A 22,729-nucleotide genomic window follows, 5' to 3' on the forward strand; every position below is an offset into this window, starting at 1 on the left:
AGGGGACGCAGCTCAGGGCTCCACAGGACACTGGGCCCAGCCTCTTCCCTGTCACTGCCCTTCAGTCTCCACTTCCCTCCCCCGCCGCTGAGGCTCCCCAGTCGGTCATTCGAGCTCCTCCGCCAACATCCGCAGCTCTCTTGGCTGCCCGTCTCGTGGTCCCACCCCGCTGGCAGCCCCCCAGCCCTGGAGGTGCCTCCCGCCTACAGGCACCCTCCCCCACTTCCGCTGCCCAGAGTCAAGTTGGGGAAGCCTGCAGCACTGCCCGGCGTGCCCATTCCTTCACTCAGCCAGCAGCTCGTGGGGAGACCCTCACCAAGGTCTCAGCCCTGTCCCTCTCCCGCCGCCACCTCTTAGAGCCCACCCACCGCCCCCTGCAGAAACAGCAGAAACCAGTGTACCACACGTTGCCTTTTGTGTCCCTGAGTCTGGTCACCCCAGGAGGCGGCCGATCTTGCTCACTGAGGCCTTGTGATGCAGCCCATTGGCATTTGTCCGTGCTGGCCATGTGCCCGACCCATACCTGCTGTGGGCGCAGGCCAGTGCCAGCTGGATAAAGTAGGGAGGAAGTGGGCTGGGGGCCCTCCGGGGGAAACGGCTCCGGGAGAGGCCAGTGGGCAGCTGCCCCAAAGAAGCCAGGGGCCCAGGAGGCTCCCAGCGTCGAAAGGACTCCAGGATTGAGGACCGGGGGAGCTTAGAGGGGCCTCTTGGGAGTGTGAGCGGCCAGAGTGGAGGTGGCTTTCTGGTGGGGGGCAGCAGGCCCCGGAGTGAATGGAGCCCCCAGAGTATGTGGCGTGCCATGTGCTTTGAGCGGGCCACAAGGAGTTGGTCCTGTGTGCTGTCACAGGATGGGCCCTCTCCAGCCTCTGGTATCTGAAGGGCCTTGCTGGGGCCCTTCCAGGATGGTTTCTCCTCAGGGATTAGGCCCAGAAGGGCCGGGGAGTGACTGTGGGGGAAGTGAGTCTGGTCGCTGTGCTAGTGGTGAGGGCACCTCCCTGCACCCCTGGGGAGCCAAGGCCCCAGGTTTCTCCTGCCCCTAGAGCCTTGGTGGGGAGGCCAGTGTGCTGCGGCCCCCGGAAGGAGCTGTCCTTGGGCCCAGGACAGTAGCCACAGGTGGATCTGGGGGCCTCTTTGCCCTTTTCCCCAGGACGCCTGGGCCCTGCTGGGTCCCCTTGAGCCTTCCTGTCCCCCACCCCCTGCTGTTCTCAGGGCAGCTGCAGGGGCTCCGCAGACTGGGGCGCCTGGCCTGCCCCGGATTCTGGGTTCTGGGCCTGAACTCATCCAAGACCAGGCTCCTGCTTTCGGGAAGAGCACACAGCGGTTCCTCAGGTCACGGGGGATCGCCAGCTGGGCCTCGGGGCAGGGGCAGGGTTTCACGGAGTGACCCTGCCCTGGTCTGCTCTCAGTCAAGCTGATAACTGAGCTTGACGAGGGGTGGACTGAGGCCCCAGTTGAGGTCACTTCCCTTCCCACGCTGCAGCCCCCAGATAGGACCGGGCACAGCTGAGTCCGGGAGCTGCGGGAGCACCGACTGCCCTCATCAGGGGTGGGAACCCGGATGCCCTCGTGCTGCTCCAGCAGGTGGCGCCAAAAGGCCCGGTAGTGGGACGGGGCTAGGGGCTCCGAAGACTTCTCAAGGAAGACGCTTGCTCAGCTCCGCCTCAGCTGAGTCTTGGACACCCTGGGCAAGGGAGGGCCTCTGGGCAGAGGAAGATAGACTACCCCACTCCCACCCCACGAGGGCCTCTTCAGCCTGGCAGGCAGCCGCTGTCCACTCCCCAGCTGTCTTCCTCGGGAGGGAGATGCTGACCAGCTGGAACCTCATTTTCCCCCATCGAGGCCAAATGAGGGGAAGAATGGCCTAGCGGCCTTCTGGGGCCAGGGAGACAGCCGCCGAAGCTAGCAGAGGGGAGGAGGACATCCCTGCCTTGGCCTCGGGGACAGAGTAGACAGTGGGGCACACCTCATCTCTGCCAGGCCTGCGGTGTCTCCTCTCCCCCAGAAAGGGCTTGGGGCCTTCTAGGGTGCCAGGGAGGCAGGACTCACTGCTGCCCTGGCATCGGGGGGAGGGGCTCCCGCAGCAGAGGGTCTCACAGGCCTGGCAGTCAGGAGAGGCATGGACAGAGACAGGGTTTTACCCAAGTGCTGGGCATTTCCCTTGGCACCAAGTTTGGGTTTGTAGCAAGAGCGACCCGGGGCAGCCATGGGGTGCTACTGCCAGTTGCCCATCTGCCATTAGGTTTAAAAAGTGCATTGTGTCGGGGGTGGCAGAGCAATAGTACAGTGGGTAGGGCGCTTGTCTTGCATCTGGCTAACACAGGTTCAAGCCCCAGCATGGCACACGGTCCCCTGAGCCCTCCCCGGAGTAAGTCCTGAGCACTGCTGGGTGTGGCCCCAACAGCAGCAGGAAGGTACATTGTACCTGGCCTGTTGCCCAGGCCTGGCTGACAGACAGCTCAGAGGGCCGGCACACGTGCTCAGCATCAGCCCTGGGTTCCGTCCTCTTACTCCATGGTCCTGCGAGCACTGTGGGGAGCCACCTCACGCCTGAGCCACCCTCTGTTACCATAAACCCCTTGGGTGAAACCCCTTGGGTAGAGAGAGCAGGGCGGGAGGGTAGAGCCAGGGTGGAGTGTGGGCAGGCACTGAGGAAGGGGCAGGCCTGGCACTCTGTCAGCGGGGCTCTAGGGGGCAGTGGCCCTGGGTCCGTTAGATAGCAGGAGCCCGGGGAGCTGGGGATTCTGTAGCCTTGGGTGCTGGGAACTGTCCCCTCAGTGTCTCCAGCAGTGCCGTGGGGTCAAGGACATGGGCTGCACTTTGGCACTGCCTGGAGACCTCGGTCCGGGAGGGGACCATCCCGGTGCACATCCTGTGGCTGACCCGGCCGGATTGGGGTGGAGAAAGGGCAGTTGCCTGGCCCTTGGCCCAGGAGAGTAGAGGTCACCACAGGTTGCTGGGGGGGGGGTGAGCTGGGGGGTGTATGGCGCATGGGAGGTCAGGTCAGGACAGGCGCCATGGCTGCTTCCTCCATCCGCCTTCCTGGAGGGCCCTGTGGGAGCTCCTCCAGTGGCCCTGGGTCCCCACCTGCTCCCTTTGTCTCGGTATTGGGGCCACAGGCGCCCCAGGGGTCTTCCTGCACAGCCTCAGCATGGACGGCCCAGGATCTGTAACAACGAGAAGCCGAGGGCAGGGCTTGGAGCTCCGTGTCCAGCTCAGGGCAGCAGCCCCCACCTGCCCCCCAGCTTCTCGGGGCCCAGACTGGGCGGTTTATCCTCGGTGGGCTGTGCCAGCTCCCTGCAGCCCAGTCCTGCGGCCACACTGGAGGGCGGCCGTGGCTCTTGTAGCCTGTGACTTGAGCCCTCTCCCCGCTTCCCCTTGCTAGAGCTGGGCTGAGCCGAGCACATCCTCTGCTGTCTGTGCCATGCGGCCTCGGCCTGGCGCTGACCCGAGCGCAGCCGCTGGCAGGTCTCAGGGCTTCCTCCAGGTCACTGTGGCCCGCTGCTGCCTGCGGACTCTGGCATGGCGCCCAAATGGAGAGGGCAGTGCTTTGTCACTGGAGGGGGGCCGCACAGGGCAGCTCCAGCTGACCTCACCTGGCCCTTGATCCCTGGGGACCATGACCCCCCACCCCCAACCCGTTGGCTCCTCTCCTGCCTTTTCCTGCGAAGCTGGTCTCCCCATTTCTGCCCTCCTTGCTCTCCCTCTGTCCCCACCCAGCAGCCAGGGCGACCCTGCCTGGACCGTGCTCTCCCGCCTGGCTCTTGCTCCTGGGCCCTCGGGCCCCGCACGCAGGCAGTCAGGCCCGCACTGGCACCCCGCCCGCCGGCTTCTGTGCCCCACCAGCCACGCCGGTTCCGTTCCTCGAGTGCAGATGCAGCCGGCACCCCGCAGCACACCCCGTGCCCGGGCTCGCCTCCGACATCCTGAACCTCCGAGTCCCCGTGCCGGGTAGCAGCCTGTGTGCCACAAAACTCCCCTCCCCGCCCAGGGAAGGGCCGTGCTGTCCTGTGCCCTCAGGCAGGGCACAGAATCCAGGGAGCTTCTCTGTGGTCCCTAGATGGAGGGGCGTCGGGCATGGTTGAGGACACGCTGCCAGCCCCGGCCCCCTGACCACCCCCCGCCCTGTGCACCCTGCAGTTACAGCTACATGATCGACAACGTCATCCTGCTCATCACAGGCACCCTGCACCAGCGCTCCATCACCGAGCTCGTGCCCAAGTGCCACCCCCTGGGCAGCTTCGAGCAGATGGAGGCCGTGAACATTGCACAGACCCCCGCCGAGCTCTATAACGCCATCCTGGTAGACACGCCCCTGGGTAAGCCTTGTCTGGGGGTGGGCATCAGGCAGCAAAGCCTCCCCCTGGCTGCCACGATTACCTGCCTGCCTGCCCCTCCCTGCTGCTCCTGCCCCCTTTACCCAGTGGGTGCCCCCTGCCGAAGCCAGCGGCCTGAGCCCAAGCAGAGCAGACCAGGAGGCCTGGCGCGCTCTGAGTCTGGGAGCTCCGGCTCCTGGGAGGCCTCAGCAGGCTGCAGACAACTGTGCTGGCGCCCGCTGAAGCCGGGCCCTGGGGCCAGGCAGGCAGTGTCCAGCAGGATGCGGGTCTGTGTCAGAGGTCAAGGAAGGAAGGCGTGTTGGGAGCTTCCTGTAGGGCCGCGCCTAAGCAGCACAGACTCAGGCCTGCTGCAGATGGGGGAGAAGGCGCTGTGGCCTCCCCTCCCCCGGTCCCTGTCCCCGCTGGCTGCAGGGACCCAGCTCTCAGGGGCTGACCCACTAGGCTTCAGGCTGCTCTTGTCCTGCGCGCGCCCTCGCTGGCTGCATCTGTGGTTGGCTCCCGCAGGGGTGCTGAGCTCACGCTGGGCCGTGACAAAGCGGGGAGTGTGCCAGCGCCCGGGGCGGGGGCGTCTGCCTGCTCAGCCTCTGCTTTCAGCCCCATGGAGGCCCCTGGCCGTTCTGGCCCATGCCCACCACAGTCTGAGGAGGAGGCTGGTTTGCAGGCATGCAGCAGAGTGGGCACTGGGCCCCAAGTGTACAGCGCCCCGCACAGGGAGGATGTCCCGGCCTCTTATGCAAGCCTGTCTTTGGCATGGCTGGAGTTTGGGTCTGCCCCAGCGGTGATTAGATCATGCTGTGGCCAGCCGCCGCCTTTATAAATCAATTTTAGGAGCAGGAAGGGCGGGAGAAGTCCAGGTCAGCGTGCGGGGCCCAGTGTGCTTCTGCCACTTCAGAGCCACAGCCCAGGCCAACTTGGGCACCCCCAGGCCCCAGCCAAAGGGGCCACACTGGCAGAGGGTGACGGGGGCCCCCTCTTGAGCCCCAGCGGGGCAGCTGAACGCAGCGGGATTCGTGCCCAGCCCTCACCTCCCCCTGCACCCCTCCCCAGCGGCTTTCTTCCAGGACTGCATCTCTGAGCAGGACCTCGACGAGATGAACATCGAGATCATCCGAAACACACTCTACAAGGTGCGCCCCCGCGGGCGGGGCGGGCTGTGATTTATGTGGGGTGCTGGGCTGGGGCACAGCTGCACGGGCTCCCCTCCTGGGGGGGCAGCGGGGGGACTTAGCCTCTCACTCCTGGTTTCAGCAATGGGCGCGCGCGGCTGAACCGAACAGGTTCTCTGCCGCGCAGCGCCCCGAGGCGGGTGGATAAGATCTGCGGGAGTGGCTGGTGCCCGCTTGGCCTGTCAGAGCTGGCTCAGCACCGTCACGCCCCCTGCAGCCAGGAGGGTCACGGGCCACCACCCAGGCCATGGCCCTCCGGCTTCGCTGACCTGGGCTGCTGCCAGCAGCGGCAGGGCAGTGTGGCAGTGGGGAGGGGGCAGGCAGGGGCCCCGCCCAGGGCAAGTAGGTCTTCCCGGCCCTCCTGAGGTTCCCTGTCAAGGCTGTGCCCACCGTCGTGGGTCCTCACTCCCTCTGCTTCCCGCCAGGCAGCGGCGCACTCAGTGACCCTTGGAGAGAGGGCTTGGGATGCCAAGGTCCACTGCCGCATCCCAGAGCCGTTAAAGGCAGGGCTGAGAGCCAAGGAAGGGCCATTTGGGACAGACAGGGCTCCAGTGCCAGGTCTCCTGCTGGACTGCAGCCAGGGACATGGGTCCAAGGGGGCCAGGCTTCGAGCGGAGGCTGGTTAATGGCCTGGCTGGAAGCGTGTGGGAACCCCAAGCACCGTGTCTGCTGGCTCTTTGCCGTGAGGGTCTCGTCCTGGCCTGGTTGGAGGTCACCGACCAGCCTTCGGGGACCCAGGGAGGCGCAGGGTCTGTAGTTGGTGTGGGCAGGCCTGGAGCCTGGCCTGGGTGGAGGGGGCAGCACAGCACAGGGTGACCCCGGTTTGGGGCAGTGGGCAGCGGGGGCACCACACCTGCTAATGCTCAGAACACTGAGCTGTGCCAGGGGTCAAACCCAGGTGGTCTGTGTGCAGGCGCGTGCTCCAGCCCTTCAGGCACTGCCCCGGCCCCAGGTCAGGCATTTGGACGTTCCCTGTGGGTCTGTGGGCAGGAGCAGGAAGTGCCCCGTGGCTCCAGCGGGAGCTGGAGGAGGGGTGCGGGTGGCATCAGCACCCCCACGGGCTCTCAGCCGCCTGCAGTCCGCTAACAGGGAGAGCCGGGCTGTGCACGCTCCCGGTTTCCGCCCGCCCTGCTGGCCCGTTGCCGGGTTCCCTGCCCTGACACTGGGTTAGGGGTGCGGCTGTCCCCCACCAGCCTCACCCACACCCTCCCCGGATCTAACTGGTTTTAGCTGGAGTGGCTGGCAAGGGCTGTCTGGGCACCAGCTCACAAGCACCGCTCCAGTGCTGTGGGCCCCGTGCCAGGCCCACTCGCCAGTCAGGTGGCGTCCCAGCCCAGTGACCACAGATGGGAGATTAGGTGGACCCTCAGCCGCCTGGCAGGGGAGCGGTAGGCAGCTGGTGCCGCAGCCATGGGCTGGCCGGCTCCAGGGAACAGGTTGGGGGTGACCTTTCCGTCTGGGCATGGAGGGTCAGGTCATTCCTCCAGCCGCCTGAACCTCCAACAGAGCCTGGGCCTCCTGGGGTGGGTCTCTCCGGGGACCCTCTCCACGTCTGGCCTTTGGAAGGCTGGCGGATGGGAGTCTCAGGAACCCTGGGTCCAGTTTGGCTGGCCACGAGGAAGGCTTAAGGCATGGGGACTGTTCTCGAGGGATTGAGGTGCCTCCAAGCAGCTGCTTCTGCCACCCGAGCCCGTTGATTCCTGGGGAACGTCTGTGCTGGGGTCCGTGGTGCCCTCTTACTCCTGACCTAGCTGAGACTTGCGTTTCCTCTCACCCAGTGGCCGCCTCAGGTCCGGTCTCATCTAGTGTCTGCTGGGGCCCGAGTTAGCTGGTGATAGGGGGACAGGCTGTCGACAAACAACCTGTCTGTCCCTCACACCTGGCTGAGCCATGTGACCATTGCCACCAAGGGGCCACTAGCCCTGTCCCTCCTTCTTTGACATGCAGGGGTGTGGGGAAGGACACCTCTACCTGGCTGGTTCCAAGTATGTGCTTGGAGTGCCTGTCACCTGGTTGCCCTCTCTCCTGTGTGACACATAGGGTTTGCTGGGGCAGGAAGAGCAACGCAGGGTCAGTGCCCCAGGACGCAGTGACCATCCCTAGCAGGAAGTGCACTGGCAATTTTTTAGGGGTGGTGAGGGTGTTTGTGACCACACCTGGCTTGCTCAGGGCTTGCTCCTGGCTCTGTGCCCAGAGTTCACTTCTGGTGCCATTCAGGGGACCATATGCAGTGCCTGGGATTGGGCTGGGGTTGGCCTTGTTCTGTCTCTCCGGCCCTGCACTGGCAGTTTGATGCCTCAGAGCTACTTGGGCCAGGGGAGGAGGTGTTCGGACAGGCGGGAAGCCCAGAGGGTCAGGGCACCCTGGGCCCTTGGGAATCACCTGTCCTCATTAGGCTATCCACAGATGCTTTCCTGAGGCCGACAAGGGAGAACAGGGCAAAGGCAATCACCAGCGTCTGCAGGCTCTGTGCAGCAGTAGGTCAGCCAGGACTGTGGTCCCTCCTTGATGGGCAGAATCTGCGCTGGCCTGTTAGCATTTGAAGGCTGTCCTGGTTGGTCTATGATGTTTGGACTCACCATCAAAGGGCAGGGCAAGGAAGAGAGGCCCAGGTGGGGGGCAGCCTGGGAGACCCTCCCAGTGTCCCCACCAGGGCTGAGCAGGTTCCTTGCTCCGCACAGGCTTACCTGGAGTCCTTCTACAAGTTCTGCACCCTGCTGGGCGGGACCACGGCCGACGCCATGTGCCCCATCCTGGAGGTGAGTGCCTGCCCGCCCTCCTGCCCCCAGCCCCTGCTAGGCCCGAGGGTCACCCTGTCAACTCACCAGCCTACATGTGCCCTGCAGTTCGAAGCTGACCGCCGCGCTTTCATCATCACCATTAACTCCTTCGGCACCGAGCTCTCCAAGGAGGACCGGGCCAAGCTCTTTCCGCACTGCGGTCGGCTCTACCCTGAGGGTCTGGCCCAGCTGGCTCGGGCTGACGACTACGAGCAGGTCAAGAACGTGGCCGACTACTACCCGGTGAGTCTCAGGGCAGGGAGCGGGTGGGGGGGGGGCATCCGCCACCCCCCACCCCGAAGCACCCTCACCCTCACCCTCCCGCTGTCCCCCAACCCCACCCTGGGGCAGGAGTACAAGCTGCTCTTCGAGGGCGCAGGCAGCAACCCCGGAGACAAGACGCTGGAGGACAGATTCTTCGAGCACGAGGTGCGTGCCCGGCCTGCCGGCCACGGGAGGGTGACACCCGGGCTCTGCCTCCGTTCTGCAGCCAACGGCCACGCCTGCCTCTGTCCACAGGTGAAGCTGAACAAACTGGCCTTCCTGAACCAGTTCCACTTTGGGGTGTTCTACGCTTTCGTGAAGCTCAAGGAGCAGGAGTGTCGGAACATCGTGTGGATTGCCGAGTGCATCGCCCAGCGCCACCGCGCCAAGATTGACAACTACATCCCCATCTTCTAGTGCCCGGGCCGCGGCTCCCTGGGGTGTGTGTGTGTATGTGTGCGCGCGCGTGTGTGTACGCGTGTGTCGCGTGTGCTGCCCCGGCCCGGGAGGCACACGATCCTTGCGGTGGCCCAGCATCCCCCCCTCTGAGACTGCTCCTGGGCCTGCAGAGGGGCTGAGTACCTGCTCCCCTTCCCAGGACGGACCAACCCCCACCTCCAGAGCACGGAGGCCCCTCAGCCCTGGTCACGGCCACTGGTGTGTCTGAGAAGCATGTGGTCACTATTGTGTCCCTCCCTAACCTGAGGACCCCTGGGGCAGTGTGTGCCTCCGCTCCCTTCTGGGGGTCACATTCATGTTGTGGCCCAGCAGACGGAGCAGCAGTGTCCTTGGGGGCCTGGGAGAAGTAGCTCATCAGCCCCCTCCCCGAGACAATAAAGTGTCCCTGAAGCCTGGCTGTCCGCCGTCTCCTTTGTAAAGCCTCGGCAGCACCCCCGCTTCCCTCAGGAAGAGGCCGCTCCATCGTAGCTCCACAGCCCCCTCTTCTGGGAGCTCTGCTCGGGCCCTCGGAGGGCCCTCTGCCCTCAGGAATCCTGGACCCGGATTAGCCCCACCCCCCAGCCACAGGCGGAATCTCAAACTTGAGGTGGGCTGAGGCCAGTTCCCCGGGAGTGTGCCCGGAGCTGGGGCACCACACCGAGCTCTGGCGTGTCCTGGGCAGTGCCCAGGCAGGCCCCTCCCCACACAGCCTCTTCCCCAGGTGTAGGAGAAATTAAAATGTCTTTTATTTGAAAAGCGGCCATTGGGACTGGAATGATAGCACAGTGGGTAGGGCATTTGCCTTGCACGTGGCCGACCCAGGTTCAATTCCCAGCATCCCATATGGTCCCCTGAGCACCACCAGGAGTGATTCCTGAGTGCAGAGCCAGAAATACCCCTGTGCATCGCCAGGTGTGACCCAAAAAGCAAAAGAGAAAAGAAAAGCAGCCATTGGGCAAGTACATCAAGCACCTCCCTGGGGAGCGGGGGCTCGGAGTCGTGTCGCTGGGGCCTTCATTCTTGAGCCATTCAAGAAACAAGGTTCACCCTTCAAATCGCAGCACTGAGGCACTGACGCCAAGAAAGAGTCCTGAGGGTGGGGTTCCCCCCATCTTCCCGGTCACTCCGTAATGGGCAGCAACACCATCTGACAGGCCTGCCCACAGTTGCGGGGGTCCTGCGTGGGCTCCCCCAAGCCACCCGCTGAGTTGCATGTGGAGCCCAGCGGCCAGGAGGCTGTTTGGGCTCAGGAAGCAGCAGCCTTGGTCTCATCCAGCCCAGCCTGGGCGTTGGCCCTGGGCTGAGTGAGGGGCCTGCGGGCTCGGGGCTGACTTGCAGGTCCACAGGCCTCAGGGAGGGGCGCTGCCGGGAACCCCTGGGACTGCCCTGGCTGGCGCAGCAGGCCTCGCCGGTGCACGCTGCTCACCGGGCCACCACAGGTGAAGGGCCGCCCGGGTTTGGCTCCGGGTCGTGGTCTGCATCCTGGGCCTGGGTCAGGCCGGGCTGGCCAGAGCGCAGCGCCCGCGGCAGACAGGGGTTGATGAAGAAGGTCTGCAGGAAGCGGCGCCGCAGGCCCTCGGGCAGGTAGTGGTGGATGAAATACATAAGCCCCACGCCTCGGCCCGGGTAGTAGCGGCGGCGGGGCTGGGCTGCCAGCAGCGCGTCGGTGATGGCGTCGACAACCGGGCTGAGGTCGGGCATGGCCAGGCGCAGTGAGTGCAGGAACTGGCCGTGCAAGTGCTCGATGTAGTCCTTGCCGTAGGCCTGCAGGAGCTCCCGCGGCAGGTTGGCCAGCAGCAGGTCCTTGCGCTGCTCCCAGAGGCCCTCGTTCCTCACAGATTCTGGGGAAGGCGTGGCAGGGTCATGTAGGGCCCGCAGGGGAGGAGCCACCACCCCTCCCCCCTCCCCAGCCACGCTCGCCCAACCCATTTTTGTAGACCCAGACACGTCCCCTTCCACCCAGTCCCCACCTGTCCTGAAGCAGCCAGGCTGAATGACGCTGACTTTGACACCCCAGGGCAGCAGTTCACTGCTGAAGATGTCCATGAGCAGAACCGTGGCAGCTTTGGAGGTGCCGTAGGCTGCCAGGCAGGGGTACGGCATGTCTCCTGAGGAGGGTCGGGGCAGGCAGCTCGGTCAGGGCCGGAATTGGAGGGGGGGCTCCCTGCTCCCCGCTGGCCCGCTGGCTCCGGCTCTGCCGGGGGGGGGGGGGGGGGGGGGGGGGTTGTGGAGGAGGAACTCACCTGCTGGGCTGCCCAAGGTCACAATGCGACCCCGGGAACGGCGCAGCAGCGGCAGGAGGCCCTTGGTTAGCTCGAGCGTGCCGAAGAAGTTCACCTCCATGCAGCTGCGGAAAGTGTCCACGGGGGACAGCTCCACGTCGGCCACGACATTATTGTGGCCGGCATTGTTGACCAGGCCCCACAAGCCTGCAGGCGGGGAGCAGGAGAAGAACGCTGGGGATGGCCTTCCAGTCCCCCTCCCAGGCCCCCACCTTCACGCCCACCTGGTTCCCCCTGCGCCCCCGACCGGTGCTGCTGGTGTGGGTCTTGGTGAACTCCAGCACCCGGCTGATGTCTGCAGGCTTGGTCAGGTCCATTTGCAGCAGCTTGAGGCGCGAGGAGCAGCAGGCGCGAAGCTCGAGGGCCCCGGGACTCTCCAACTGCAGCACCGTGGCCAGCACTGTGAAACCCATGGTGTCCAGCTTCTTGGCCGTCTCCTTGCCAAAACCAGTGTCACAGCCTGGCCCAAACAGAACAGTCAGTAAACTCCCACCAGGGCCCGGTTCACCCCGAGACAACCCCACACGTGTTGGCCAGGGTCCGACTCGGACCCTGGACCCCTAGTCAGCAGCCAGCAGCGCCCCCTCCTTCCCCAGGCCCTCCTCCGTGAGGCTTGGCCCGGATACTCCTGCCTGCCGGACATGGCCTGTGGATGCCCTTCACTGATGAGGACACAGACCCAGCTGTGGGCAGTGGCCTCCCAGCGTCACTCAGGCAGTTCCTCCGGTACTCGGCCTCCCAGCGTCACTCAGGCAGTTCCTCCGGTACTCGGCCCGGTCAATGCCTGGCCTGCCCCTTGCTGGCCTCCACTCACGGCCTCCCCTGATGTCCTTCTTTCAGCTGGATGCGGAGGGAGCCCTGGCGTTTTTCTCTCCCATCTTGGCCCCTGGAGTCTATGCTCTCCCCTCACTTTTGGAGGGTCTCCTGAGGGGCGCTCAGGGAGCCTGGGGGTCACTCCTGGCCGCACTTGCCACCACCACGGCCACCCCTGCGGTGGGTGCTCAGGCCATTCTCTTACCACAGCATCCAGGCAGCTCTTTCCAAAACAGCCTCACTCTCCCGTACAAACCTCTAAGGCTCCCCGCCCCCACCCCACCCCGCCATCAGGATGAAGCTCGAGCCTTCTGCTCCCACCATCCAGGCCCTCTCCAACCTCAGGGCACCCCGCCCCCACCACCGGGCCCCAACACCCCCTACCATGCTTCCGGGCTCCAGGCAAGCTGGGTCTCCTCCCCACAGCAGCTCCGAGCCCACCCCCCTCCCCGCTCTGGAATGGTGATGGGGAGAGACTGGATCCCTCCCCACACTCACCGCGCCTGACCTGAGGTCAGTTACCATTCTCCAGGCTTAGTTTCCGGTCTGCTGTGTGCAGAGAGGAGCCACCAGGCAGAGCCCGAGTGGGGGTCCGATAAGCTCCTGCTTCCTTGATTGTTCCCATTCTGATCCTGGCGCCACAGGCGGCCGGCCAGGGGGAGGGGGCTCCTGGAGCCCGGCCCCCAGCCCTGGTGGTCCTGCTGAGCGGTGGCAGCAGAGCGGAAGCCCCAGCACCCCTCCCCATCAGCTCCGCCTCCTCTGCTGAGGCTGGGAACAAAGCTGGGCAGGGGGCTGCAAGGCTGCCTTTGTGTGTCTGGGGCCTGCCTGCCAGCCCGGAGGCTCAGGGGTCCTTCCTGGAGGAGAGTGGCTGGGGGAGGGGAGGGAGCATGTGTGTGTGTGTCCACTTGCCTAATCTCCCTCCACAAGCAGATGAACCTTTTGCAGGGAAACTGAGGCTTCCCAGAGTCTCAGCTGTGGCCCCAGGGCCCGCCATGCCTGGCCCGCCCTCATGCTCACCTGTGCACGCTCAGACACGGGTGCAGACCTCCCACTTGCCGGAGGAGACTCTGGCACCCATCAGCGCACTCAGTCACCCAGCCCAAGCTTGGGCCCCTAACTGAGCTGCTTGGAGAAGCCTTGGTGGTGCTTAGGAGCAATGATGGGGCGGGGTGGGGGCTGGCAGCCCTTCGGGAAAGTGACCTAGTGCTCCCGGCAGGTGGGGCAGGACCTGGTCACTCACTCACCTGCATTCCGCCCTCGAGAGGAAATCCCATTGGCTCTCCCGAGGCTCTCCTGGGTGGGTTGAGCAACCTTTCCCCTCCCAACCAGAGACGGGGAAACTGAGTCATAGGAAGCCCCCCCCTTGCACTCAGCCTCCAGAAGGGGAGCTGCCCCTACACACACACACACCCCCAACACCTCGTTCCTGCTTCACTCACGTGTCTGTCAGTTTTTCTTTCTCAAACTGCGGAACCCAGTCCCGGAGGCTTCCTGCCGAGCCTTAAGCTGGGGTGTCCTTCCCGGGAGTGCCTGGTCCATCTCCACCACTTATGCCCGCCCCCTCTCGCCCACAGCGCCCACAGCAGCAAATGGCCCCTCGTTTGGCATTCAAGGCCCCTTCCTGAAGAATCCACCTCCCATCCCACCACGCCCTAGTGGCCAGTCTGGTTACTGAGTGTCCCCTAACCAGATCATGTCTGTTCCCGCCACAAGCCTTTGTCCCACACCCTTTGTCTGATCCCAAACACCTTCCACTCACCACCCCTCTGCTCATCCTCTGAGGTCCAGTTCAAGAATGGTCACACCTCCGGGACCTTCTCCCGGCTTCATGTGACCATGTGGGGGCAAGCGTGGGAAGGGGGTGCTGGACTGAGGTTCCTAGGGTCCCAGCCCCTCAGCTCAGGTCCCCAGCAAGAGTAGAGACCCGAACACCTGCCCCAAACCAAGGGGCTTGGGGGAAGAGATGAGCCGGCCCCTCCCCCTACAATGGAGCCGGTGCCCCCTGGCCTGTCTCCCCCTCCCCACTTCCGGCTGGGCCTCAGCCCCCCTTCCCCTTCCCTCCTTCTGATGACAGATTTATCCCCGCTCCAGACAAAGGGAGCTCAGCCAGGCGGCCCGAGGCACCTGAGCCCCACACTCCAGGACCTCCTGGGCATTGGGCAGGAGGGACAGGGCTGGGATGCTGGGGTGCAGGCTGCAGACGGCTGAGTCTGAAGCTTGAGGTGGGCGGTGGGCTCTGAGGAACAGCAGAGTGCCCGGCTGCCCCTCACAGTGGCCTCCAGCTCTTCTGGACCCCAGGGTGGCGTGTCCTGATTCCTCTTCTGAGTGCCTCCCGTGCAGGAGGGCGATGGCATCCCACGTGGGGGTGCCAGCAGAGTTCAAGGGGGGGGACCGGCTGCTTGCTGAACTTGCCGAGTCTTCGAAGACTCGGCTCGCGGGGAGGGGTAGCATAATCCTCAGACGCGAAGCGGTTCCCTCCTTCGCAGCCACTACTTTGCACCGCGCACCTGCCCACACCAGCCTCCTGTCCCGTGCTCGCTTCTCGCAGCCAGCCGGCCGCAGGTAGCTAGCTCGGCGCACTCGCGGCGACGCCCGCTGCTTCCTACTTGGCTCGCTCCCCGTGCACCCCGCGGGAGGGGACTCTCCCGCTCCCGCGCTCGGGTCCCGCCGTGCCTCGGCGAGGCCACGGGGAGTCCGCCGGGTGGCCCGTCCCACCCTCGAACCTGGGAGTTCCCCCCCCCCCGCGCTCCGCGTCGCGCGCACTCACCGGTGATGAGCACCGCGCGAGTGGCCACGGGCAGGCGCGGCGGGCGCGCCAGCCGGGACAACGCGATCCAGCCGGCGGCGGCCAGCACGGCGAGCGCGGCCAGCGGGGGCAGCAGGCGCTGGCACAGCCAGTCGAGCGCGGCCAGCAGCGCCAGCGCCGCCAGCAGCGGGCGGCCCAGACGCAGGTCTGCGCGCAGCAGCTGCAGCAGCGCACGGGCAGCCACGAGCAGCCAGGCGCCGCCCGACGGCCAGGGCCAGCGCTCCATGGCGGCGGGGCCCGCTGGGGGGTCGGGACGGGGCAGGCGCCGAGCGGGAGAGCGGGCAGAGGGGACGCGGGGGGTCTGGGCGCGGGACGCGGGGCGCGGCAGACGACACCGGCCAGGGGCGGGAAGGGATACTCGCTTTCTCTGTTAGCCCTCGGGCCGAGCTTATAAAGCGCCCCCGGGGCGGGGAGAGGGCGGGGAGGAGGCGGGGCGGGGCGGGGCCTGCCTCCACTTCTCCCCGGCACCCCCCGGCGGGCAGGTGCCCCCCCCTCCGCCCCGCCCCCGCCACCAGATTCGCTTTCGAAGAAGCCGGAACAAAGTCCCAAAGTTGCTGCTCCAGAAGGAGCCGCCCCGCCGCGGGCCGCACCGGGGACAAGCCGGCCGGGCGAGCCCGCGTGGCCCCGCAGCCGCTCCCCACTGCGCCCACCCGCTCCCAGGTGAACACACGACACCTGAGGCCATGCAGGCCACCACCCGCCTCCGAGCAGCCCGGAGCTGCGCGGGAAGCCGGGCAATCTCACCCGCCCGACGCCGGCAGACGCGCGCGCGCGCGCCGCGAGACTCCCGCTCCTGGCGCGCTGTGCGGCGACCTCCAGGATCCAGCCGGCACGCTCGGCAGGGATGCGCGCCCGCACCGCAGGCCCATCCGGGCCAGCAGGATGGTCCTCGGGGCTCTCAGGGGGCGGAGGAGGGTCTCTCTGCCCTTTCTCCCCGCTCCCCCTCAATTGCCCATTCCTGGGGATGCAGCAACCCCTCGCCCTTCTGCCACACCAGTGCCTGTGGTGGAGTGAGACGCGGTGGGGTCAAGGGACGTGGGTGGCCTCTCTTTACCTCCCGGCCACCCTCCAAATCCGGGGACTCCAGGAGTCAGGCCTGCAGGGAGAGCTGGGGAGTCAGTGAGGGCAGCCTCGAGGGGGGGGGGCAGTCCCTTCCGCTCCCACGCCTCTCCAGGGCATAAAATTGGCGCTGTGAGAGAGTGCAGTTCCCTGTGTGGATGAAGCTCCCTGTTTGTGTGTGGCCCAGAGCCCCCCCGCCCCTGCCCACCCCCGGGTCTGGCACCCTGTGCTTGGCATCCATGCCAGGGCTCTGCCAGGCACTGGGAGATGATGCCAGTACCTGGCTGCCAGGCTCTGGGCTGAAGGGAGTAGGTGCAACTCACGGCGGAATGGGTCCCTGCTTCCTGTGCGCCTTGAGGCCTGGCCTGGTGCCTCCTGCAAGCCCTATCTAGGTCCTGGGAGATCAAGGGGACTGTATGTCCTGTTGCCCTTCTCTAGCTGGGGTACCCGGATCTGGGTCTGGGCTTCATGGAAATAGTCCCTCCTTTTCTCTGTCCCTCCCTCTCCCCTTCCCATGGGCCGTGGGTAGTCCCCTAGTGGGACCCCAGGTTGGTGACTGGGAGGGAGGCTGAGCAAAGGCAGAGAGGCCCTCAGTGAAAGAATCGATTCCTTCCTGTCCAGAGACTCCGGGCCCCACCCTGTCCAACCCTTCAGAAGGTGGCCCTCACTGGGAGGGTGTGTTTGTGCCTGACCTTGGGTGCCCGTGCCCATGTCCTGTGAAGCAAACGTGATAACAGCTGGGCTGGTGAGAAGGGATTGAGCTTGTTCCGTGCGCTCAGTCATGGCCCTGTGGCTTGTCTGGGCACAGCTGGTCAGCGTCTCCTTAGGCCGGGCCACGACCCCAGCATGCACATGAGCTTATTTTTGTGTGCTCCTAGTGATTCTCTTTCCCCTAGTCAGGGTCATCCTTTGGAAGCTGGACAAGCATTCATTCTCCAAAACCTTCAGATTCCCGTTGGTCTGCAGCTCTGGCCGGGGCTTAAAGGCCCCCCATGGGCCCCTGGTGTGGCTTCCTGATCCCGTCCCCCCTCACCAGCTCTGCTCACCCTCCTGAGCATCCGGCTTCGCTCTCTCCTGCTTCAGGCTCTTTAGGCCTTCCCCTTGGTGCTGGAGAGAGGAAGGAAGGTCCCAGGAAGCCTTCAAGGTCCAGGCCACACAGCTTGAGAGCACTTGCCAGAGCAGGAGTCTGTACCGGGAGGTGAAAACTGGATAGCAAGGTGAGAACTGGAGAAGCAAGCGGGGGCTCACCCTCTTTGCTCTACTTTGTACTGAGTGGCAGAGTGGGGACCTCAGGAATTGCCTTTGGTTGTAGAATATGAAATGATAAGCTTGTGAGGGGGTTGGAAATCTTTTCAGCTTAGTTTCTGGTACACTGTGCCACCTTGCACAGACCCATGAGTCTCAAGGAGCCATATGTGTGTGTGTGTGTGTGTGTGTGTGTGTGTGTGTGTGTGTGTATGGCTATATGTATGTATATATAAACTGTATATATCTATAAACTGCTCCCCTGCTCCCCCCTCAACCACTTCATCTTACTTCCTGGGCTGAGAGCTGACTGTCCTTTCCAGGATCTAGGCTCCAGCCCTGACCCTGTACGCCTTACTTATCAGGTGATGTTCTGGAAGTAGAAAGAAGGTGGTTGGAGCAGTTGTGGCTGGGAGGGGCTGGCCCAGCCCTGTCTGAGGCCTGGTGCCAGGTCGTGTCTGCCCGGGGCAGAGAACCAGCCTCTACCAGAACCGGGAGTCTGGACTGGCGGGGCCTCCAAGGAAGAGAAAAGAAGGGGGGCAGAGGGCAGGATCCCCAGCAGATAAGACAGGGCCCTGGCAGGGGCAGAGGAATGAAGGGCAACCAGAAGGAGCAGGGCCCCTGAGCCATGCACTCTCTAATCCCTCGGTCTCCTCAAGTCCAGTGCGAGGAACGCTTCCTGCTGGATTAGGAACTTGGCAGGCAGACCTTTAGCATGCCCCAGGTTCTGGAAGGCCACGGGGTGCTGGCACACGGGCTCCAGCCGCGCTCTGAGGCCAGCGGCTCACTGGCGCCATCTGCTGGCCTCTGTGGGTAGCCTCAGCTCTGAAGGGGACCAAGGCATGGTGGGTGAGAGCAGAACCTGAGGAAAGGAACTCCCTTTGGGGGGCCCTAAGGGCATTCACCAGGAATTCACACTTTGTCCTCTGGTCATACCACAGTTCTTGGAGCCAAGAATTCCACTGGTGCCTTTTCCTCCTTTATGGTCCAGCTTAGACACAGCAGCAGCTGCGCCTCCACCCTGCAGGCTGGGTACGGAGGGACCCCTCTGGCTGCAGAGGCCGCCGGACCCCACGGTTCCCCCTCCTCCAGGCCACAACCTGGGATTGGTTCTACAGTGGGCCAGGTGCTGTTGCCTTGCCATTTCCACTGTCCTCTTCAGGGCAGCAGGCACCCCTGCCCCCCCCCATGCTGCCCCCAAACTCCTTCACCTCAACACAGACCTCCTTTCGCTTCACCATCTCCTCCTCCATCTCCATCCTCCCTTTGGCTCAGTCTCAGCTGTCCCTATGACCTTGATGAAGGTCACCAGTAATGGACATCCCCAAGTCCCCCATCTGTGCTCTCAGTGGACTTGGCTTTCTCGAAGCCCTGGCTCTGCTGACAGCCCTCCCTGTACCCCGCCTTTCTCCTCGGGGTGCTGCTTCTCCCCCGCCACTTGGACAGCTGCTCTTCCTAGTGGGGGGCTCTGACGGGGCCCTGTGCCCGTACCCCGCACCCCATCATGAGCTCATTTTCCTTCCCCACATGCTGGAGACTCCGATGCTCCTCTCCAGCTAAGGTCCTGCCCTTGATTCCAGGCCCACATGTCCAGCTGCCCCTGGACTCCTTCCACGGACACATGAGACCCTTCCACTTGGCGTGTCCAAAGCTGGTGTCAGGTCTCCAGTTCCCCAGCCTCCTGCCTGCCTCTTCCTTGGCGCTACCTCTGCCAAGGACGTCTGGTCTCATACCTGGGGCTCTGGGGTGGAACTCTCCCCTCCCCCCTCAAAAGTAGTTTTCATTCAAGGAAATGGAGGTTTTCAGGGGCTGGGAAGATTGTTCTAGGTCTTAAACTCACGAATTTGAATCTTGCATCGGCCCCAAAACTGAAGCTCAGGTGGACTCGAGTCCAGAGTCTGGGCTCTGGGGGCCTGTTTGCATGGTTGCCACAGGTGGCCCCCGAGGGCCACAGAGAGCAGGGAATGGTCAGGGGCCAAAGGGACTTCTGTGGTTTTGAGGCCAGGGGAAGAGCTGAAGCTGGGAATCCGCTACCTCCAGACAAAGGGGAGAAGCAGAAGTCAGTGAGGGCCCCGGGGATAGGCAGGGCTGAGCCCAGTGGCAGCTGGCAGCACCCGCGGCCTGCAGCTTTGACACTCAGGTGGCAAGAAGTCCTGGTGATAGCCCCGGGCATGACCTGAAACCCTCTGTGGGCTGCGGAAACTGGAGTGGGTAGGCACGGGGTAAGGCTCAGGCTTGGGGTGTCGGGAGCATCATGTGCTCCTGGCACTGGGAGCACACCCTTCCCTAAACTTCTTTTGCCTCCATTTGGATATCTGGGGATCAGGACCCTTGAGTTTAGGGAACACCGGTGAAGGAACTGCTGAGGTTTTCTGGACCTGCCTTGGGGACAATACCAAGCCTCAGCCTGAGAGCACTTAGGGCAGAGGTGAAAGTGTCCCCTGTGTCCAGGTGAGAGTGCTCAGGGTTTCTGAGTGACTCTGGTCCCACTAGCTGCATTGTGTTCGCTGCTACTCCATTCTCTTTTCTAGCCTCACTGCCCCCAGGAAGCAGCTGCTCTGATCAGGCCTGTCCTATGCCCCAGGGCACGGCTCCCCGAGGACCCCTGAGTAGCCTTGACTCAGGATGTGCCGCCCCCCTCCCCCACCCCAGGAAGCTGGCAGTAAGGAGTGGGCAACACCAAGGGGACAAATGACCAGCCTTTTCCTGATCTACGCCTGGATGAGAAACAAGTCTCTCGGGGTAAGGCAAGTTGTTAAAACTAATTCCAAAACTTGCTTCCTCGCAGCTGCCATCACCCCTGATTCAGGCCTTTTCTTGGCAGAACAACTGCAAAAGATACAAAAATGAGTTGCTGTTGGCCGGCTGGTTTAATTTATTTGCATATACATAATTCCACCCCACCCCTGGTGGCTAATACTGCCCTGGGGATGCTGTGGCGGTTCTCTGATTGCTGGTGTGTGTGTGTATGTGTGTGTGTGTGTGTGTGTGTGTGTGTGTGTGTGTGTGTGCTCTCGTTGTGTGTGTGAGTGTGTGTGAGTGTGTGTGTGTGTGTGTGTGTGTGTGTTTTAAATAAACTGAAACCAGATGGAGGGGGGTTTGGTCCACAGCCTTGCCTACAATTTTCTCCAGCGAATTCCTTGAAAAGCCAACCACCTATGAGGGGCGCTTGGTTGTCCTGGAGGTCTCCAGGCTGGTATGCAAATAGCTTGCAGGGCTGGGGATGCAGACAGTGGAGACAAAAGGAGGGGGGGGGGGAGAGAAGGAGCCTCTTAGCCCCAGGGCTTTTGGGAATGAAGGGTCATCTCCTGGTGGAGCCCCAATTTTAGGTCTGTGCTTACAGTTTGTGTCCTCACCCCACCTTCCTGGAGTTAGGGATGAGGGGAAGTCCCCCTGGATCAAACCCTGAGGGGTAGAAATCTGGATTCCAAATCCCTACCCCCATCCCTTTGTAGTGCTAACCATCAAGCGGCAGGAGACCCCCCCCACTCACCCCACCTCCGGCATCTGGGGGTGGGGGGTGCTCCCAGCCCCTCCAGCTTCCCTCCCAGGAAGACCAGTTGCACCGGAGAGCAATGGGAATATTTTTACCCGCTGGCCAGTGCAGGGCTTTGTGGAGCCCCTGAGCACCTCATCAAAGCGACTCCTTTCTGAGGGATGAAGCCGGTGCGCCCACCGGGCACAGCATCGGGTGGGCAGCCCCGACAGCGCCGCTTTCTAACTGCGACCTTCTTTCCCAGCTCAGAACCCTGCTCTTTCGGCTTCCGAGCTGTGAGGGTCATTGTGTCAGCTTACATAAGCCTCAGAGAGAGCTGAACATTCAGGAAATTCCGCTGGGAGCAGCCTGGAGAGGTGTAAGCGCATAATTTGCTTTCAAGTATTCGAGGAAAAATTCAGGTGTCTCAGCCTGGCCCATTTCTGAAATAAAGTTTGCACAGCGGGCGGTTGCGTGCAAGTCCAGCTGCCCGCAGAAAGGAGCGACCCTCGAGCACCGTTTCCTGCAGAGAGGCCTGTCCTCCCCGGAGCACGTGCAGGGCTGACTGGTCAGCAAGGGAGGGCGGCCTGCAGGGCAGGGGGTGGGCGGCTGGGGAGATCCTCCCACCCTCCCACCCACTCACCAGCATCTCAGGTAACACATGTGGTAAGTATGAGGCTTCAGTTTTCCAAAGGACATAAACTAAAAATGCAACGACTGGCAGAGAAGCTTTAAAATCTTTGCTTCCTAGGGCTCTGCGGGCGCGTTTTCCATACACCATGATTTTTATGACAGGGGCCCCTGAGGGATGGCCCAGTGGCCTGCGGCGTGGTTGCATAAAGGGCTGTTTTCCAAACACCTTGTTTCCCCCACCCCATCCCACCCCCACCCCCACTGCAGGCTCAGAATAAGTTTTATCTGGGTCTGCGAAAGCTCTGGAAAGGTGACAACATGTTCCGGGCTGTACTGGTTATAGTCAACATTGGGAGAGCCGCCAGAACCTTCTCCCCCAGGAAGCTCAGAGAATATTCTAAATACCCAATGGCACTTGTTTTCTTGAAGCACAAAGCGACCATAAAAACCACTTAACAAGGAAAATTAATGGGAGGAAAATGTCTCGAATGTAACAAATTAAAAAAAAAACCACTTTACAAGGAACATGGGGAAAAAAAAATTACTATTTGGAGTAATGGTGATATTGGAAAGTTCTTTTTTGTGTGTTTGTTGGTTTTGGGTTTGGGGCCACACCTGGTGTACTCAGGCTTAGTCCTGGCTCTGCACTTAGGGATCATTCCTGGTTGGGTTCAGGGGACCATATTCGGTGCCAGGATCAAACCCAGGTCAGCTGTGTGCAAGGTAAGTTTCTGTGCAACCTATCAATTCCCGAAGTCCATTTTACACCAACCATCATTCAATAAATATTTGTTTTACCCACAGCTCCCAGGAGACATCTTATAGCCTAGTTCTCCCTCTCAAAACCTGGCAAGCTACCGAGAGTGAGAGCTTCCTGCCCACATGGGAGAGCCTGGCAAACTCCCCGTGGCGTAATCATATGCCAAAGCCAGTAACAATGCTTGGTCTCATTCCCCTGACCCTGAAAGAGCCTTCGGTGTGGCACCGTTGGGAAAGATGAGTAAAGAGAGGCTGCTAAAATCTCAGCGCTAGGATGAATGGAGACGTTACTGAAACCGCTCAAGAAAATCGAGGATCAACAGGATGATGATGATGAGATGATGATGATGATGATGATGATGATGATGATGATGACCCACAGCTTTCAAAGAGTTCTAGGGCAGGGATGTGGCTCAGGAGTAGAGGTGAGATTGAATTTAATCCTTACCAAAAAAAAAAAAAAACACTCCACTATGTCACCAATACTTCCGTAAGTCACAGTAGCCAGGGTTTTGTTGGTTTCTTCATTTGAGAAGCACCCATTGAGTGCTTACTGTGGCCGCAGGCTCTGCTAGGTCTTCCCCAAGGAGCCAGAGAAACATCATTCTTCCTATGGCGGCTCCTGGCTAGGAGCTCAGTTAGCCTCCAATCTGCTCACTGTCCAATCCAGGAGTT

At 62.8% G+C, this 22,729-nt stretch overlaps 2 protein-coding genes across 2 annotated transcripts in view; one reads left to right on the plus strand and one right to left on the minus strand.

Annotated features, from left to right (window-relative positions):
• ATP6V0D1 (ATPase H+ transporting V0 subunit d1) overlaps positions 1-9,398 on the plus strand; it is a 34,739-nt gene extending 25,341 nt beyond the window's left edge. Inside the window, exons 3-8 of the mRNA XM_004600600.2 lie at positions 4,138-4,316; positions 5,382-5,461; positions 8,182-8,259; positions 8,347-8,523; positions 8,632-8,709; positions 8,800-9,398. Of these exons, the coding sequence (XP_004600657.1) occupies positions 4,138-4,316; positions 5,382-5,461; positions 8,182-8,259; positions 8,347-8,523; positions 8,632-8,709; positions 8,800-8,961 (754 nt within the window). The 3' untranslated portion in view covers positions 8,962-9,398. The remainder of the gene's footprint in view (positions 1-4,137; positions 4,317-5,381; positions 5,462-8,181; positions 8,260-8,346; positions 8,524-8,631; positions 8,710-8,799) is intronic.
• A 563-nt stretch (positions 9,399-9,961) lies between these two features.
• On the minus strand, positions 9,962-15,109 carry HSD11B2 (hydroxysteroid 11-beta dehydrogenase 2). The gene is made up of 5 exons (XM_055146318.1): positions 14,845-15,109; positions 11,512-11,724; positions 11,226-11,411; positions 10,953-11,090; positions 9,962-10,823 (listed from the first exon to the last, which is right to left on the minus strand). Exons 1-5 carry the CDS (start codon positions 15,107-15,109, stop codon positions 10,405-10,407), a joined length of 1,221 nt encoding a protein of 406 aa, XP_055002293.1. The 3' UTR covers positions 9,962-10,404.
• Between the last annotated feature and the right edge of the window lie 7,620 nt (positions 15,110-22,729).

This window comes from Sorex araneus, chromosome 8 (assembly GCF_027595985.1).
Source record: "Sorex araneus isolate mSorAra2 chromosome 8, mSorAra2.pri, whole genome shotgun sequence".
Lineage (NCBI taxonomy): Eukaryota > Metazoa > Chordata > Mammalia > Eulipotyphla > Soricidae > Sorex > Sorex araneus.